At 41.0% G+C, this 18,503-nt stretch overlaps 1 protein-coding gene across 1 annotated transcript in view; it reads left to right on the top strand.

Annotated features, from left to right (window-relative positions):
- ST7 (suppression of tumorigenicity 7) overlaps positions 1-18,503 on the top strand; it is a 134,297-nt gene that overhangs the window by 61,645 nt on the left and 54,149 nt on the right. Inside the window, 2 exon segments of the mRNA XM_085219028.1 lie at positions 14,841-14,861; positions 14,864-14,922. Coding sequence (XP_085075154.1) covers positions 14,841-14,861; positions 14,864-14,922 — 80 coding nt within the window.

Below are 18,503 nucleotides of genomic sequence, written 5' to 3'. Positions count from 1 at the left end.
TTACTACTGGAGCAAATAGTGTTGGAGCAGCTCCTGAGCTGGGTGAAACAAAGAAAACGTAATGAAAACTCCCAGCTTAAATAATAGTGTGGGTAAGCACTTGGTGCTGCACACCAAAGTTTAGGTGCTTAGCTGCTTTTACGATTAATTACAGGTGGGAAACTAAATCATGGGATTGAAAATCCTCCCCTTGGAGTCCATCTTAAGCAAAGTTTAGTGAGGAAGCTGTCTTGAGTCTGAGGCTCAGTATGAAAGACAGAAGTGGGGAAAAGGGGAAGGAGAGCTGAAGGACGAATAACAAATAGAAGTGACTTTTGGTTTTTCTTTTTCTGAAGTATATTCCAACAGTTATTTTGTCATATTAAGTAGATTATAATCAAGCCTACTGCTTTACTCCTTGAATCATAGTCAGATAAAAGTTGGGTAAGGTGCATCAGGTGAAATGTATAACTTGAACCAGAACGTTAAATTTTGCCACTGCCATCCCAGCGCAGACCACCTTCATCTCCAACCATCCCCTGGATGAAAGGTGTTGTGTGCTGGTTGAAATGCAAGGGAGCAGAATTAGACCTCAAGCCCCTCAGCACTGACCTATTTTTAACCCCATCTCAGTTAATCTTTCTGAAGAAGAAAACCTTTTAAAATTTATGGTGAAAGAGGGAATACCTATGTTTGGACAGGACTCTGGTGCTGTGTCCAGTGTGGTTTGGGGGTCGTGACACCAGAAGCCACAGCCACAAGACAGGGTGCCCCACGCTATATTCTTGCTGGATTTTGGGTGAATCAGCCCTGGCTAATGGCTCTTGTCTGAGGGGACCGTTCAGTCCTTCTCTAGCCTGGGCAGATAGCACTGGCATAGCACCCAGCATTGCAGAAACTGATGGTGGATTCTATTCATGCGATTGAGCTGTTGCAGTGAAACGATTTCCATTTCTTGAACAAGATTATTTTCCTTCAAGGTCAAAGGAATTATTTAATTTGTCCCTTAAATAAAATAAGCCATGATATTTCTTGTTCACGCTTTTTTCTGCATCCAATCTGTCTGCTCATCAGCTGCTTTCTTGCAATGTGTTTCCCAACTTTTCGACTGAACTGTGGGGAAATCTGATTTTAGGAAAAGCTTTCAAAAGGATTTACTGAGAAAAATAAACTGTTCGATGTCAGTGGGGAGTTTGACTGGAGTTTTTGCCCACTAGCATTAGATATGCATTTGGCTCATCACTGTTCACCTTGTGATGCAGCTGCATAAGGATAAGTGGCTGAACTCTGCAGAAACAGGTGCTGCTACCTGTCCTGGCAGAAAGGACATAGGCGGATGTTTTGCACTTCCAGTTCCTACTCCAGTCTGAGACCATTTCAGTGCATGCTGAAGGGATAAGAAGGTATATCTGCCCTGTTTTTTTAAAATGACATTGCAAGTGGAAATTAAATTGGGCCAGATGGCAGCCAGGATGAATAATCTAGAGCTCGAAGAAGAGGAAGGAGCTGCCATGGAGGCAATGAAATTGACGTATGTCACAGAAATGGAGTCAAGAAGAAGTTTTGAAGCTGGGCAGTGTGGAAGGATGTGAGAATGGCTTTTTGAGCTGGAGTTGGTGTGCTGAAGAGTGAGCTCACACATCACCACAGTTCAATCCTCGGCGTCTGTATTGCTGCCTGAGCTACTCCAGGTTGCTTGAGAGCTCTTCAGAGCACGCAAATGCTGGCCTGCAGCAAGAAATCTTATTTAGCCCATCTGCAAGCAAAGCCTCTGTGCTTTCCGTGTCAGCTGCATGAAGGCTCTTGGAGATAAACATTTTGAAGAAAGGGAGCGCAGAAGTGGTGGAAAAGCGTCTGTCTGCTCAGGGCAAAACTGGGAAAGAAGTTATGGTCTACACAGAGACAGCAGAGGCTGCTACTGAAGAATCCAGGCTTGTTTTGTGTATCAGTTTTCTTTTTTTTTTCTTGCTTGTTCAGTTTCGTGGCCCAGGCTTGAGAAGAAATAGTGATGCTCCTCATGAATGAAGCATGGCACGTGGAATCAGAGTGGTCGCTCCCCGTGGCAGCCCAGTGAGGAGGCCTTGCCCCAACTGCTCTGGGCCAGATGCCTGCAGGCGGCAGCTCAGCAGGGCCTGCTGTCATTGCTTGTTCACGTTTCTGTGCTGCCTGTTTACCTGTAGCTTTGCCTCAGCAATGCTTATCCAGAACGGCTTTCTCTAGGTTATTCACTTGCGTTTCCAAACTTGTCGGTATGTGGAAGCCATCTGCTGTGTGCTCATTCCGTGGCATTTCAGATCTGATGTGTGCCCACGCGTTGGCATTCTCTCACAGCACTGACAGCAGTGGGACAGGCAGACAGTGCTGAGAGTGCATTGTACTTCTAGACAGTGTCCTGTTGCCTTCTCTTTTTGCTTTGCCTCGCTGCATCCATTTCTCTCTGCAAAGTGTAATGTTAAAAATACTATCGTTTTTTTTTAAACCAGTAAGAGCAGCATACTGAGAACCCTAATGAAACCATTGGAAAAATCCTCATGGATTCCTAGCTGTGGTTTGAAACAAACTAATTTATGAAGATCTACCTGTGTGACAGTATTAAACTAACTTGGGAAATAGTTTAAAACCATTCCCCCTTGAAGGGAAGGCACCGCTCTGCCGAAGTCTAAAAACTTTTTATGAGATTCCCACCCCAAGAGGTGCATTTCCCCACAAAACCGTGTTTATAATTCCCAGATAATTAAAAAAAAAAAAAAAAGGGTTGAATTTATTTCATCCCAAAATTAAACATCCTCAGGGCATTGGCCTTAATGGGGGAAAAAAAGTGAGTTTTGAAAAGCAGGTTTTTTTCTTGTGTTACACTTGTAAATACTTTTGGGAAAGGATTAATGTAATAATTATTTACTGGTGTATTCATGCAGAAAACAACAGATCTTTCCCCATTGCATATCAGCAAAATACATTTTTAATACAGCCCTAAAATGTAGCATCTCTTGATGCCATCTCACGCTCACAGACCTATTGGCATCTCCCACCTTTGGCTTCTGCTGCCAGCTCTACCTCAGTGCGTGGCTTTGCTGAGCTGTGTTCAGGCATCTCTGTCTTTCCTCTTGACTCCCCTACCTGTTTTCTTCAGGCAACAATGTCTTAACATGCTCAGGTGGTTTTCCCTGCCTTCCTGGGCTGATGTCCTTTCTTGTTTTCTAGGGTTCAAATGGGATCTTTGCTCAATGGTAACTTTTCGGTATTTAGTAAAATATTGATTGCATAACATAAAGAAAGAGCTCTTCAAGGACCATTCCTTAAGAGTGTGGCTGGAACTTAAGATAAACTATTTTCCTTTTAAAAAAGTAATAAAGAAAATAGATGATAACCATATTTGGGGAGATCCAAATCCAACATAGTAAGTTATCTGTAGCATTCACTTTTTCTGCTCAGGGGAGTTTTTAAGGCTGTAAAGCTATGCTAGTTTTTTGTTTTAATCACCTCTCTGGAGCTTTATTTCATCATCCATCCCCTATATATAATGCTAGCTGGCAAGTCTGCCTCATTGACTACTATAGCGCTGACTACCGTGCTGTTCTGAGACAGGTGGACCAAGATCAGCTCTGCTAGAAAGCACTAAATGAAATAACTTTCTTTGAATGTAATCTTCTGTAATGCCTTCCTGATTTGGAGAAAGTCTGAATTATTCACTTTACCAGCGTTTTAGGAAGCCACTCCATGGAAGCAACAGGGAAAACAGCAAAAGAGAACTTCTGATTCAGCACACAAAATATTACTGAGGTCCCTTTCCAAGACACATGCATGGAAACTGAACCCCAAAACACTGCATTCAGAGATTCACAGACAAGTCAGTTGTGAATATGGAAGCAGAACCAAACTTTATTGCAAATTCTGTCTTGTTCTGTTTTCATATATTCCAATGTTCATCTCTCTAATGGGCACTTCCAGTCAGAAAGTCAGGGGCCTTCCCTTGGTAGTATTTTGTTCTTTGAACAGTGAGCAATAAGGGTTTTTTGAATGTCACAACTTAAACACACTTAGTAAGTCCCCACTTACTCTGTTTTTGTGCCAAGTGGCATTTTGGAAAGCATTAAGTTAAGGAGTCTCCCACAATAATTTTTGTTCCCTCTTTGAATTTCTGTAGGAAACATTGCTTTAGATGTATTACTGTATTGATTTTGGTATTCTGCCATTCTCAATGCTTTCTTCTGGGTTTTTCTGATGAAGCCATTGCTCATTCGGACATGTGCATTCAGAGGGGAATCAGTTGCAAGATCTGCACACTGAGAGACCACTTTCCTATTGCCCACCCTCCTGTGCCAGATGGAAATGGTTCCCAGACACGCATGTAGGGAAAATCAGTGAGTGGATGTCCCCCAGTTGCTGAATCTTTTTGCAGAAGTCTCCCCACTCCAAGAAAAAGAGAGCTCCAGAAACTTCTACTACTGCATTAGGAAGAAACATTGCAAGTTTTCTTTTCAAAGACAATTGTTCAAAGCTGATCCTAGTATATTAAATTAAAGAAGAGCTGGAAAAAATCCCAATACAGTGATTATCATAATTAACCACCTGTGTCTGAGGATGAAAGTGGCCATGGTTACTAGTCTTGCATGAACTAATATGGACAGAAGAGAAGCACAGTGGTTGTAACGAAACCAAATCATTTTTGACTGCCTGTTTTTGGTGTGTGGCCTTCTCTGGTCACTGAGCACATTGGTCACAGGTTACACAGCCTTCAGCCACGCTCAGAGATGGGGGCAGGCAGTGGGCTCTCGTTCTGTGCTCAGGCCCAGGCTGAGATTCCCAAAGCAGCTCTCACCTCTTTGACTCTCTGCCTGCCCGGTCAAAACCATTCTCTGGTTGCAGGCATTTGATTTGAGCTGTCTTGGCCTGATTTTTGAGGAACTTGGAATTCCCATTACTCATTTCACAGCCAACGGGGAACTCCTGACCTGCATTGTGAGACCAGTTGCACAGCAAAAGGTAACATTGCTGGCCAACCATGCTGCAGATATGCTCTCCCTTCATCTCAGCATCTAAACGGAGACATAGCCTGCTAAGCAGAAAGACAAATACTTCTTTTGGCTTCATCTGTTTTCTGCATCTTGGCATCTAATGTTACCTGCAGTTTGATGTGGCACGACATCCCAAATATTTCCAGAGTTATTTACTAAAATATGTGAGGATGCATTCTTCACCTGCTTGATATCTGCAGAGGAACTCATACAGGTGAATGCATATTCGTTTTCACAGGTTGCAGGCTGTAGCTAAATGTGGGAGCTTCCAGACATTGCTGAATGTTTCACATAGGCTTTGAATTTGCAATTTAGAGCCAGTGCAGCATCTGACTGGAACAACTGCAGAGCTGAGAACACAGTTTATAGAAAGCCCTGTGCTGGTTTTATTTCTCGTGCAAGCATCTCATTTATCAAATACACCTTGTTGAGTTAATTCGGTCGTTCATTTTTCACTTCTATCTCCACACCAACGTAACAGGAAAAGAAATTGGAGGAAGAAGCTGTGAGTGCACCGGAGGGCTGGGATCGGTGTGCTGGACTTCTGATGCATGCCCAGTGCCTGCAGGGTGCTTGAGCAGCCCTGCTCCTGCTGTGTCCCCTCTGCGTGTGGGAAGAGGCCCACCTCTGAGCAGATCTCATGCTTTTAACGAGAAGAAAGGAAAAGAAGACACTATTGTATGGAACGCAATTTGATAGTTATTTTTAGCCAAGTCATCCACAGCTCCTTTCTGGAATTAAAACCATCAGATATTCAGTAAGAAAAACTGTGGGTGTATTGAGCTGCCTTTACTCTGGGGATTTCATCAAAGGCTAAGTCAAGTCACATCTTTATTGTTCATGCTAATGACATAGTTTAAGCACTGTTTTATTTGTCTCTCAGAAGATGAAGCAAGCTTTAAAACCATGGCCAAACCAGTTCTGTCTGATTTCCCAGACCTCTGGAGGAAGCAGCATTTAAGAAAGACTTGCTGTCTGCAGGGACAGAGGATCTCCTGGCTGCCAGCTGATAGCGTTTTAAAGGTCTAGCTTAGCACTCTGCTTCCCTGCAGCCCATGTGAGCCCTCACCATCCATTTCCTGTGGTTTTGGTTGGAAATTGTTTCTCTGGAGTCGAATTCTGTCGAAAATTTTTATTATGCAAAATTCACCACCAAAGTTGGTCTCCGCATCAGCTGGGACCTGAATGCAGATTTCAGTTTTATCTACAGAGTTGCCATAGAGTCTTTTATATTTTAATAAGTTTTGGGTGTCCCAAGAGACTGCTAGACAATGGAAATCATACTGCACTTGTCAAACTTCGTGCTGTGCTTTTTGTGAAAATCCCCCAAAGTGAGGCAAAGAGCTCCAAATTGTCTGCTGAACTTGTCTTCACTTCCATTTCGTATGAGTATTATGTGAGTCACTCAGCTTAAAGAGTGCTATGAAAGAGAAAATTGATTATTAGATACATAAGCATAATGAATCACACTTGCTAGAAAACTTTCTTTTTGTGCTACATTGCCCATGCCATCAGTTATTGGAAACAAATCCCTGCTGCATGTGGAAATTTAAAATAGGCAGGCTAGAGACAAATGGCATGAATGCCCTTTAGATTTTGTGAGTAGGAAGCAAAGATGAGTTTTCAATGACAAGATAATGATATTAGCTGTTGTGGATCTCTGGGGAATTTTCATGAGGTTGCAGCCTCTAATTACAAAATTGTTTTCCAGTTACCTCTGTTCCAAGAAGCACCTTGCTACTTCTTGTATGCAAAGAGATCGGCATCTTAGAGACTCTTAAAATAGATGTGCTATATATGTAAGCTGTCAAGGTTAGGATAGAGATGTCAGGAACAGAACATTTCTCCAGAATTTATAACAAACAAACAATGAAAAAAATGTGTCTGAAAGATAGTCAAAATTTCAGTCAAGATGTGCATTACAGCCATACTTACTGATTTTTTTTTCTTTTCTGAGATAGTGTTTGAATGCACAAAAGATGATGATCCTCATCTTTGGTGCATATGAAGGCAACGCACAAGTCAGGATGGAAGATGCACACTGCTGTGTCGGTAGGGTTAGTGCTCATATAAAATTCTGCCTGGCACAAAAGGAAGCTGCAGGGCAGCGGAGGGTGTTCTGTTCATGTGCCTCTTCTTTTAGCATGGGAACACCTATTCTGAGAGTCCCTGAATAATAGGAAGCCAGGGGTTATTTTGGCTTTTGTGCAGTAGCTGGTTGTGAAAACTCTTGGCACGATTTGTCTCTCTAGAGTGGATTAGCCTTTGTTATCTACAGCATTTAAATTAGTCACTGTGGCAAACTTTTAGTTAAGGGTGTTCTTAGGCAGCTAATGAACCAAAAGCAAAGAGCCAGTGCAGCTGGTTCTTCCCTGGGCGTTGCTTCAGGAGAGAAGAGGACAAAACTTAGGCTGTGAGAGAACTGTGCTAATCCATTAATTGTCTTAAATGACTCCAGTTAATAAGGTTTAGTAATTGGCTTTTGTTTTAATACAGCTCTGAGAGGCTAAAGCACATAGATCTGTGTAATGCCTCAGAACAAGGGACGGTTAAGGTGAACAGGTAAGTCTGACTTCACAAACAAAAACTGGATATAACCATATCAATTCTGTTATACCATGGTAGTTGATACCAAGAGAAATTTTCAAGTACAGTGTGAATTTGTTTGAATACTTTGTGGTTGGGGTGGAGCACCACGAGCTGCCCATGGAGGTGTGCAGTGCCTGCAAAGACGCCGTGTAACGTTGCATGGTGAAGGAAATACCCCTGCACAAATCTGAGAGCATTCTTCCACACGCAGTACATCACTTACATAGCAATTAGAACCAGGACTCTTATGCTTTTTGAAATGTTAAAATCTGCAGGGGAGACATTGGCAGTGTTTCAGATCAGCTGACAAGCAAACTAATTTTAGAAGAATTAAGGTTGAAAATGTTGCAGGAGAATTTAGCTAAGAACCGAGGAACAACGTACACATCTCTAAAAATCCAAATATCAGTACTTTTGCACAACATATCATTCTTCATCCTTTGTGTTTCATTCTTAATTGGCCCAGTTCTTCCCCCCCATTCCTGCATTATTAGTAGCAGGAGCCTGCTTTTAGCAGCAGGACACTGTGCTGGCCATAAAGAAATGCACCACACAGTTTAATCCCTGGCAGATGAGGGCTGTAAGGTCCCAGGAAATGTTTTCTCCCTCATTTTTCTTTTATTTAAATGTAAATGCTGGGGTTTATTGGTGGTGGCAGTTTTTTTAAACAGTTTTTTGCTGCCAATAATTAGCAAATCTTGGTATTCAGTCACCGTGCTCTACAATTAACAGGAGCTGTGTAATTACCTCATGTCACCACTGCATTGTGAATGCAGGAGGAAATGTCCCCCATCCTTTGGCAGGGAAAGCAAATGTAGCAGCTACTTTGCATGATAGTAGCTGCTTGTGAAGGAAAGTTGATCTTTTTTTCTTTGTACTTTATTCTTCCCAGAGGTAAAAAAGTCATGGTCTTAGACGGCTGGAATAGCAAAATACTGTGATGGAGCCTACCTATCCTATGTTGATTTTAGTATTTAAATTCATACCAGAGAATGGTTTTTGGGGGGCTGGTATATTGGGTCCTGTATCTGTGCGTAGCCTGGGGGAAAGTGCAGCAGCTATTATGAGCAGCTGCTGAAGCACTAATGCATCCTGTTGCACTGATGTACTGTGATGTGGTGGGGTCTGGGCTGTGTCCGAGCAGCAATTGCTGTCGCTCCTCCATGTGAAGGAGATTCTGGGAAGATACATGAATAGTGACAGCAAGCTTGTGACAAGGCTCTGGGTATATTTAATACTGTGGAATAACTTGTTGATAGTATCGCTTCCCAAAATGACCAAAGCTGTTAGCGTTGACAGCGTTGTTTCTCTCCAATGAAAGATACCTCTGATCACAAACCAGAAATAGCTTTTGTTTGCACTCATGTTACATCTGTAATTTCTCGTGTGCATTTTTTGCTTTTGCTGTTCTTGTCTCTTCTATCCTTCTTTCTACACGCTATTCAGAGTCCATTAGTTATCTGAAATAATAGATACCTTTTGGCACAGCACCATTTATTCTCACCTGGGCTGTGGTCCAGCATTCCCAGAGCAATAGATCACTGGCCATGAGATGAGGCTCCAGATGTCTGAATGTGACTCCTGTTCAGCCTCATGCCTTTAGGACAAGTGTAGGTGGTTGAACAAAGTGAGTGGGCATCTGGATTTCCTCGTGCACAGCACAGAGGCGTGGATTGTTCCTGCCTGGAATGGCCCCGTATATATTTCTGAGTGTCAAAAGTTGTCAAGATTTGAAAACAGACCAACAAAAAAGGTCTTAGAGAAGGAAGTTGCATAGAATTCACGACAACTCAACTAAAAATGGTACTCAGTTCACCAGATTCTTAAACTTTTGAATGTTCACTTTCTTCAGGAAGTCTGAAGAAGTGAAAAAAAAATGCAATCTTCGTAGCTTCCCAGGGAAAACCCTGGTAAGTGGTAAAGGTTTTGTTTTGTTTTTCTTGTCTGTGGCTTTAGGTTTGAGGTTGTTTTTGTAATTTTGTTCTTAAGGCAGTATCCCATGCTAACTTTAAATCTGATGTGGTTTGCAGCAGCGTTGAGCTGGAGGCCATCACAGTATGGAATGCATAATTCAGCGTGACCTTAGCATGGTTTCCCATATTGCTGAAATTCTTCTGAGACTCAACTTGAGCCTTCAAAAAGGTTATGTATGAATAGGTCAATTAGAATCAAGAGCATGCAGTGTTTCCTTGTCAAAGAGGGGGATATTATACATGCATTAAAATAAGTTTATTGAACTTTATGTCACTCTTTACTAACTCTTGGGTAGATCAGTTCTGCTCTGCTGTGGCAGCTCTGGACTGGGGACTCCATTAATCCACGTGGGGCCACTGTGAAATAAGCTGGCCACCGTGAACGGCAGCTGGAGGGGATTGCTGTAGTGAAAAGAAGCTGAGCTGAGGTGCCCGAGGCCCTCAACAACAGCATCTTCTTAGCTTGTCATCCTTCTGTAGGGGTTGGGCTCCTGGCACTGGCATTAGGAATTCTCATTGTTTGCATACTAAGCAAATTCTGTGGAGGGTGGAGACAGTGAAATTTCTTAGTGACATGGAAGTTGTAGCCATGATGACGTAAGGACCAGCAGTGCACAAGAAGGGCTCTGTGACTGCAAGCTTCTCTGTTTTTCCTGACTATTCATGCTCATACAAGTTGCTACTGTACTGAGAAACCGTGTCTCACCAAAGAGCATGGAGATTCCAGCTCAAAAAGAGCTGTGATTTCATGCATACTTCAGTATATTTGGATTTTTTTTCGGCTTGATCTTTAATTCAATGCATCTTCTTATTTCTTCTAAGTTATTGGTGCCTGTTTAACTCTTTCAGAATATAACATTCTGTCTAGAAGATGATTTTTCCTCATAAGTAAAATAAATGATGCAGTTCTTTCTTTGCTTCGGCTGCTTGTGTGTATGATTTGTTGTAACACTGCTATTAATTGTTTATTAGCACTCTTCAGGGCAAACAAACTGGTCTCACACACAGAAGTAGGTAACAGCGCAGCCATTTTTTGTCCTTGTGGGAGTAGCCAGTAGTTTGCAATGCTCCCACCCCTAAAGAGATGGCATCAGCTTTAGGAATATTTCAGTCTCCTCTTTTATCAGCCTCAACAGCCTGCTGCTTGAGTGCTTTATTAGCCTGCCTGCCAGGAATTGAATTGGGCCTAAATTCATCTGTATGAGCGTGCACAGTCAACAATGACATAATAATCCTTCCCTAGATGTTATACAGTAGGATGGAATGATTTGTGAGTGTCATGCAGGCAATGCTGGAAATGTAAAGAGTGCCTTATTCTGAATGAGTCAAGCATGATTAAAATGAAAGCAATAAAGAGATGGGAAGAAAAGCAGGGGGCTTATTTTTAGGGCCAGGAGCCTCTCATGAGCATACATGCTTGGTTTGTTTAGACAGCATTTATAGGTCATGCTGGTTTTCTTTACAGAAACACAGGCTCTACTGTATTCCATCATCTCCACTAACACACCTAAAATAAATCATTCATCATCAAAAGCCAAAGGAAATTGGGATTTAACCATAGTTTCAAATGAGTTGGCAGTGAAGGCATATCAGGCATTTGTTAAATATAGGCAAGGTTTTCGTTCTGGATATTAATTAGATGTCTTTTTAGTGCTACCAAGTTGCAGATGAGAGCTGATAATCCAAGCTGAGTAAGTGTGCCATCTTCTCTTCCTGGACACAAATAATTGGGCATAGACTGCATGTTACAAATTCCTAAGGAAAGACAGGCAATGCCACCTCTCAGTGGTGTTCTCCTTGGCTTCTTTGTTCTGCAGTCATCATTTCAGCTCTCGTTTCTCAAAAAATTCTCAGGCTCTTCATTCCTGCTATTTCATTACGGGGAAATAGAGATAAAAAAACCTGCTATGCAAATTTAGATAGATGGACATTTAGCATTATCTGATGCTATCCAGTTTACAGCAACACATTGAAGGAAGTCTGGGTCCAATGTAGGTGCAGGAAGGGATGTAGAAATTAGGTAGCTAATACAGTTAGTGATTTCTTCAGTGTCAGAATACTGTATATGAAAAAATACTTTCTTTTTTTTTTTTTTTTAAATAAAGATCCACATAAGATAACCTCAAAAGTGAATTGATTTTTAGTTTGGTGATTAACATTACAATAACTAGAACTTGATGTATTTCCAGTAAAATGATGACTAGATTCTCACTGACTTCAGCATAAAAAAAGTCTGACCACAAATCCTCCAGTGCTTAGTTTTACTGTTTTGAAAATGTGTTTTATATTAGAAAGTGTTTGCTTTGGTTAATAATATTTACAGAGACAGAGGAATGGGGAAGGTGGTTAATAATTGGCAGAAGTTGATAGTTTCCATAATGGAACAGAAGATTCTTTTATTAATCAGTGGGAAGAAGAACAGTAAAAGGATTAGAGATACAGGGAAGATAGGGAGCTCTTGTAATTGCATGTAACTGTAGCAAATCAACAGAGCTGATCTGGTGAGCAGGGAGTCTGGTCTGTGCAGTCTGAGAGCATCTAGTTTGCACCTGCTCACCTTGCCAGCTCCCAGAATTAAGCTGTAAAAGGGAGCAACTGCAGCAGTGTGAATGGATGCCCCTGTACAGTAAGCAGAGTAAAGCAGCAGTACTGGTGCAAGCAAAAGATCAATAAAATCCTATCTCCATTCAGATCTGATTGATGTCTATAAATCAGTATAAATTGCTTGCAGCAGATGTGGTGACAGACAAAAACTACCAGCATTCTACTCACTTTGCTCTACTGATGAGCAACTTGGAGTTTAATCTGTGGGGAAGGCTTTCCCAAATGCGGATGCATTTCCCAAAGTGATGTTTATTGATGGCAGTTGGTAATGATGAGTATGTTGTCACTGCTTAGCTATTTTGTTCTCTTTGCAACAAAAAAAAGTGAAAGAGGTGATAGAAACTTAAAGCAAATATCCTATATCTAGATTCATTGCTACCTTCGTGGAATCTTCTATAACGTAACAGGCTGAGGTGGTTTCACAGCTTTGGTAAATTTTTTAGGTTTTTGTATTTAATATACTTGGAAATCAAATTTCTTCCAGAGTACTCTTTCCAGTTTGACTGGAAATATTCCAGTATTCCACGAGCCTATGGCATAGGAACAGAAGTGAAATCTCCTCTGTAAGGACTCCTGCTGCTCAGCTCTCCACATTACTGCAGGCTATGCACAGCTATACTCCTCACAGGGCACTGTCTCCTGGGAATATCTTGACTTAAACAGAGGAAACAATTTCACTGGCTGTCTGAAATATCCCCAGGGACTCTGACTATGTCTCTGCTTTACATTTGCATTCCAGAATGAGCAATGTTTCTTCTAAAGGACTCGTGGGTCATTTGTAGATGCTGAAGCTATTTTGGTGCTTCTCTTCCTCCTCTTTCTTTATGGATGCTGGGACTGGGAAAAGCAGGGACTGCTATTTCAAAGCCAATTTGTATTAGACCTTAAAAAAAATAATAAGTGTGAACAGGAAAAAAAGAAACGAGATGTAGGAAAATCTCAACTGTTGAGCCAGAGCTGGTATATATCGGTGTAGCTCCACTGCACATGTTAAGATTGGGAATGTTGTGCAGATATACTCCAGCCAACAATTTAGCACTGTTCTCATTTGTGAAAGAAAATGCTAGATGGAATTAAAACCCACGAACTAGACCTTTGCTGTATGCTTAGTGCTATTCCAGTGATGCACAACATGATACATTTTAATAATTTATGGCGTCTTCAAGGAAAAGGGAAAAAAAAAACCCAAACCAGTAAATAGCTAAAATCCAGGCAAAGCAGCAGATTTGCAGGGTTCCAATCACTTTTAGAAAACAATTTTCTGTTTTACTGGTCATGGAAAATTAATTGTATGTTTGATGATTTGTATCATGGTGTTGCTGTCTTCTCTTCATTTTTTGGCTCCGTATTCGTTAATTTCAGCAAGTGTCATTTCTGAAGGGAACAGAATGAGCTGGGGGCCTCCCGCCCACGAATCCAACTCTGTCATCATCGTTTTTAAATGCCTGTTCAGTAATCTGCTCGAAGCCTTTAAACTTACCTGCTTACTGTGGTTTGTTCTCTCCTCAGTCACAGATGCAGATTGCAAGGGTATTTTGCCTGCACACACACACATACATGTACAAATATGTATGTATGAACGTACACATGAATGTATGAGAAGTACTTCAGGATTGCTTAAGGGTTAGACTAAGTGAGGTTTTTCACAAATGATGCTCTAACCTCCTATGTAGTTTAATGGACAACACTTTCATTCATAGAAGATGGAAGTGATGAACTGATGGGTAGTTGAAAGGTTTTCTTAATACCTCTGGGATTTAGCAAAAGAACTCTAATGCTCTCTAGCAGCTTCTGTAAGAGTATCCTAAAACTAATAAAAGATTGTGTTATTCTCTTAAACCCATTGAGATTTTTCATGAGGGGCTGAGCAAGACTACCTGATGATTCTCTCAGCAGCTTCCAAAATGACTTAAAAAGTTGCTTGAATTCCAGAAACGCGTACAAATGGATTTGTTATTCCTTGCAGCTCGATGGGCTTTGCTTCTGCCCTGGATTTCAGATTATCTGTATAATTATCCTGGCTTGGCCTGTTTGTTGGTTGTTTTTGTTTGTTAGTTTTGGTGGTGGTGCTGGTGGTTTTTTTCATAGTTGTATCATAAGATCTGCTAGGTCTTTTCATAATCTGTTTTATGCATTTATTCACTATTGCTGTACCATTTGAGTGGTTCACAAATATTAATACAGAGGAATGAGTTAGGGAAGTGCTGGTATCTCCTATTTTCTAAGCAAGATAATGAAAGCAAATGGAGGCAATGAAAAGTAAGAGGTTTTAAAAAATCTATCTTGGTGGTTTCGCCAGGATCATGCAGGGTGTTGAAACAAGGTTGAAGGCGGCACACTGACATCAACCCTGGCATGGATCTCTTCCGTGTATCTTGGGGAATCCTGCAGTCGGTGGCAGTGGAATGCTGACTGGGATGGCAAAGACCCATCTGTGTGTGCAACTGTTCCACACTGCCTTCTGATTGACTCTGCTGTGAAAAGAAAACTTGGCATGCGGCAGTCTAATGTTCAACTTTGCCATGTTGGGCAGATGAAACAGGATGTTCTTTAAACCTTTTTGTCAGAAGTAAACTCATTACTTACTTGAAGTTGGAGAATAGCTGGGAGGAAAAGGGGACACAAAAGGAGAGCATGTCCTGCTCTTGTACTCATGGTTTCCTCTCTTTTTCTTTTTCAGTGAGTATGTTTTTGAACACGTTAACCCCAAGTTCTATGTTGCCCTGACGGGCACTTCCTCATTAATCTCGGGACTTATTTTGGTAAGTACTGGATATATTAATACTACTTTATCAATTTATTTTATTATCCAGAATGGGATTTTAGACTTTGTGGGTGTCATTTTTTTTTTTCTAATCTAACATTTCTGCAGTGCATAAATTTTGTACTAATATTTCTGTGGGGGAAAAAAAAGAGAAAATACTTCATCACAATATGCCTTAGAAGAAAAAAAAGCTTGAAGGACACTGTGTCCCACTAACAAACAACCCTATAATAAATCAGAACAAGTGCTTATGCATTACGTCTTTTTGTTGACAGGTACTACAAAAATAAAGAGAGTGGTGATAAGAAGAATGGGAGAGGCACCATTTCTCTCAGCTTAGTCTGCTCTTTTTAGAAAGCTAAGGCAGAACTTACTAGATGAAAGGCAAACAGAATGGTAGCAATGAACCTGCTTTTAGGGCCAAAATTCAAAGGGATGATTATTTCAGATCTTCACTACTATAATCTTTCTCGATTTATGTCTGCCTATTTGTTTAAAGGTCTAATGAATATTTTCAAACCCTTAAAAAAAACATTCTCCAGAATATAATACCTGAGGGCTTCAGCACGCATATTGATATAATGGAGCAAATTGTTATACCATCATAGCACAGAAATACAAAACAAAGCATTTGCTCTGGATTTTGCTCAGTATTTTCACAGAAACAAACTGAAGTTAAAAAGAATCTTAACAGTCCTTAAGGTGTACTTAGGATATTGTCCTTATATTGGGCCTTGATACTGAGTGCTGCCTTTTAACTGACAGAAGGGAGTGTCATCTTTGCTTTATTTTACTTTGTCCAATCAGCCTTAGGTCCTGTGTCTAAAACCAGGTGCATGCTTTAAAAACTGCCGGATGAAAGCTGTAGACCTTCCCTCCCCATACCAAACCAGGCTCTTAATTGTAAGACCAGAAGGCCTGTTTTAGGTATTTAGTTACCGTGGTGGTAAATGGAAAAAGAGAAACATCAGCAGGAGCTGGTTAGCATCACTGTATATCTGCTGACCTCAAATGATTTCTCACTTCCACATTATTTATTGTAGATGTAGACGGAGAAATGCCATCCTTGACTCCTAAATGCCAATGAGACTCATCACTTAGATGATTTTGGGTATAAAGCATCAGGTGCACTGCTGCTCTGCCTTGCTCTGGGGCTTACTTGTAACAGAAGGCAATTACCTAATGCTTGTACCTTGGGCATTCATCATGATTGTATGGATTGAACCCCAAAGCACAGGACAGAGCTCTGGAGACATCAGTTCTTTCAGAGTATGAACACAGAGGCTCAGGAGCCAGATCTATAAGACTTGGGTTCTGTTCAGTGCAGTTCACTTACTCAAATGCACAGCAAGAGGATACTGAATGTAAAATTCAGTAATCTCAGTAATCTCAGCCAGAAAGAAGAAGGATTCAAGAGGCCACGTGCCACCAACAAGATGCTGAGGAAGGAGGGAAATACGTGGGTTCCACAGGTACAATTCCATACTTGTTGTTGGATAGTGAAGACAGTTGGAGCAGTCAGCAAGAAAAAAAGAGCCTGTATCTATGGAGATAAAGAATCAAACAGGAGTAAGACCCTAGAGAAAGACTAAATTCTCTGTAACTAAATTCCCTGAGTATAGCATGATTACAGATGTAGTACACTTTGTGCTGTAGTCGTGAAGGCAGCCTCTGAAGAATGAGCTCAGTAAGAGACTTATGAGCAAGAAATTTCTAAGTGCAATACTTTGATGGAAAGTACAAGAAGCAGGTAGGATGTAGTGATGATATGATGAAGGGGGAAAAGGGCATCTATAGAAAAGATGAAACTGAGTGAGCCCTAGCCAGAAAAATTCAGTAAGTGGTGCATGACAAAGTTCTTTATGAGTAAGTTAAAGGAGCAGTGAAGTGATGGACGTGTAGACAAAGACTTAAAGAAAACTAAAAGCCCGTTCTGTGCTGAAAGCCTTTTTCATGGGTCTTTGCTACTACTGTCAGTTTTTGTCTGCTGCTTATATGCCACAATCCTGTATGTGCAAAACATAAATAGACCAGGTAGCTGGCAGCCAGTAACCAGACTGTAGGGACCAGTGCCTGTGCTGAGGGGAACATGTGGTCTGTAAATTCAGTGGTGGAAACAGAACTCAGCTGAGATGGTCATGGAAAGAAGAAATTGCAACTTGAATAGCCCAGGCATCAGGAAGGACAGCTGGGTAGATGCTGGAGTGGTAGTGCTAGCTAGTCACTAGCCCAGTTATGCTTCAGATTTATTACTTCTTCATAATCTTGCTGTTTACCAATGGCCCTGTAACACATTGAATTGCCCACAGTACCATCATCCACTTATCTGTCACACAACGCAGCATCTGCAGTTCTAAAGATTCTTAGTCCTGCTGGTAGTATAAAATGAAACCCTTTGAAAAATAAACATTCTCTTCACAAATCTACATTGCTAGGATATCTGTCAGACTAGATGTTCTAATATTCCTTGGAATTTTCCACCATATGGTCTGGCTGATTTCTTTCCATTATTGGTTGGCTACAGCTCCTAATCAGAAAGAGAAATCACAGCTCTGCAGGTTATGAAATGATGGAAAATTCCATCATTTCAGAAGTGTGGTAACTGATGGGAAAGTGAACGCTTTTCCTATTCCATGTTTGGATCATGAAATAATGACTCTACAGAGTTCAGTTTGGGGAATTGCACGCTACGTGACTCCTTTGCAAAACACTCCCCTCCTGTCTTATTTTGTCTCTTACTTTGTTTTCATTCTTTAGGTAAAAATCTGGCCTAACCATAAGCAAAGTGATATGACGCAAGAATTTCAGATCTCCTGTCTTTTCTGGATGGCACAGAGCAATAGCACAGAAGTTTTTTCTATTTCAACTGTCTTCCATAATAATTACTTTAGAGCACATAGCTTAAAATGAACAACTTAGCAGATATTTAATTCATCCCTGCACTGTATTAAATGTTAAAAATAGAAATCAAATTAGGTCCCAAGCTGCAGTTTAAAATATTGTATTAGAAACTTGATTCCACCACAGTTACTTTATATTAGTAAAAACATGGTTCTGACCCACAGAATACAAGGTAGCTGTATTATACCTGGCGTCTTAAGAAAGGCTGAAGTTTTTCACATGTAGGGCAACATGAAACACAACTGATGTCCAGCAAATGCTGCAGGCATTTCTGCATGCCACTGAGTTTTCCCAAGAATGCTGCATATGTAACGTGTTAGCACTGGAGTGAAAGTTGGGTAGCAAAACAGTGGTGGCACTTGCATTGCAAACTGATAGTGTCTCAGTTCTGATGAATCACAGGCAGGAATGAATCTCAGTCTTGAATGTCAACCAAGAATGCTTTGTTTTTCTACTTCAGGGATAAATAAAAACCTTTTTCTGCTACACGTGAGAAACATTCTGCAACAAACTAAACAAATACCAAGTTTTTTAGAGATAAGAATTATCAAGGCAGTCAACACAGAGGTAGAGCACGAGTGCTGAGGCTATACTACCTAGTCTTGAGCAGCTGGGCTGTCTCCTGCAGCCCAAGTGCAGGCACGTTGTGTGTGAGTCCCTGTCACAGGGGTGCTAGTA

This window comes from Meleagris gallopavo, chromosome 1, assembly GCF_905368555.1.
Source record: "Meleagris gallopavo chromosome 1, MGAL_WU_HG_1.1, whole genome shotgun sequence".
In the NCBI taxonomy this organism is placed as follows: Eukaryota; Metazoa; Chordata; class Aves; order Galliformes; family Phasianidae; genus Meleagris; species Meleagris gallopavo.
Note: the sequence above shows the minus strand (reverse complement) of the source record. Positions and strands in the feature narration are given on the sequence as shown.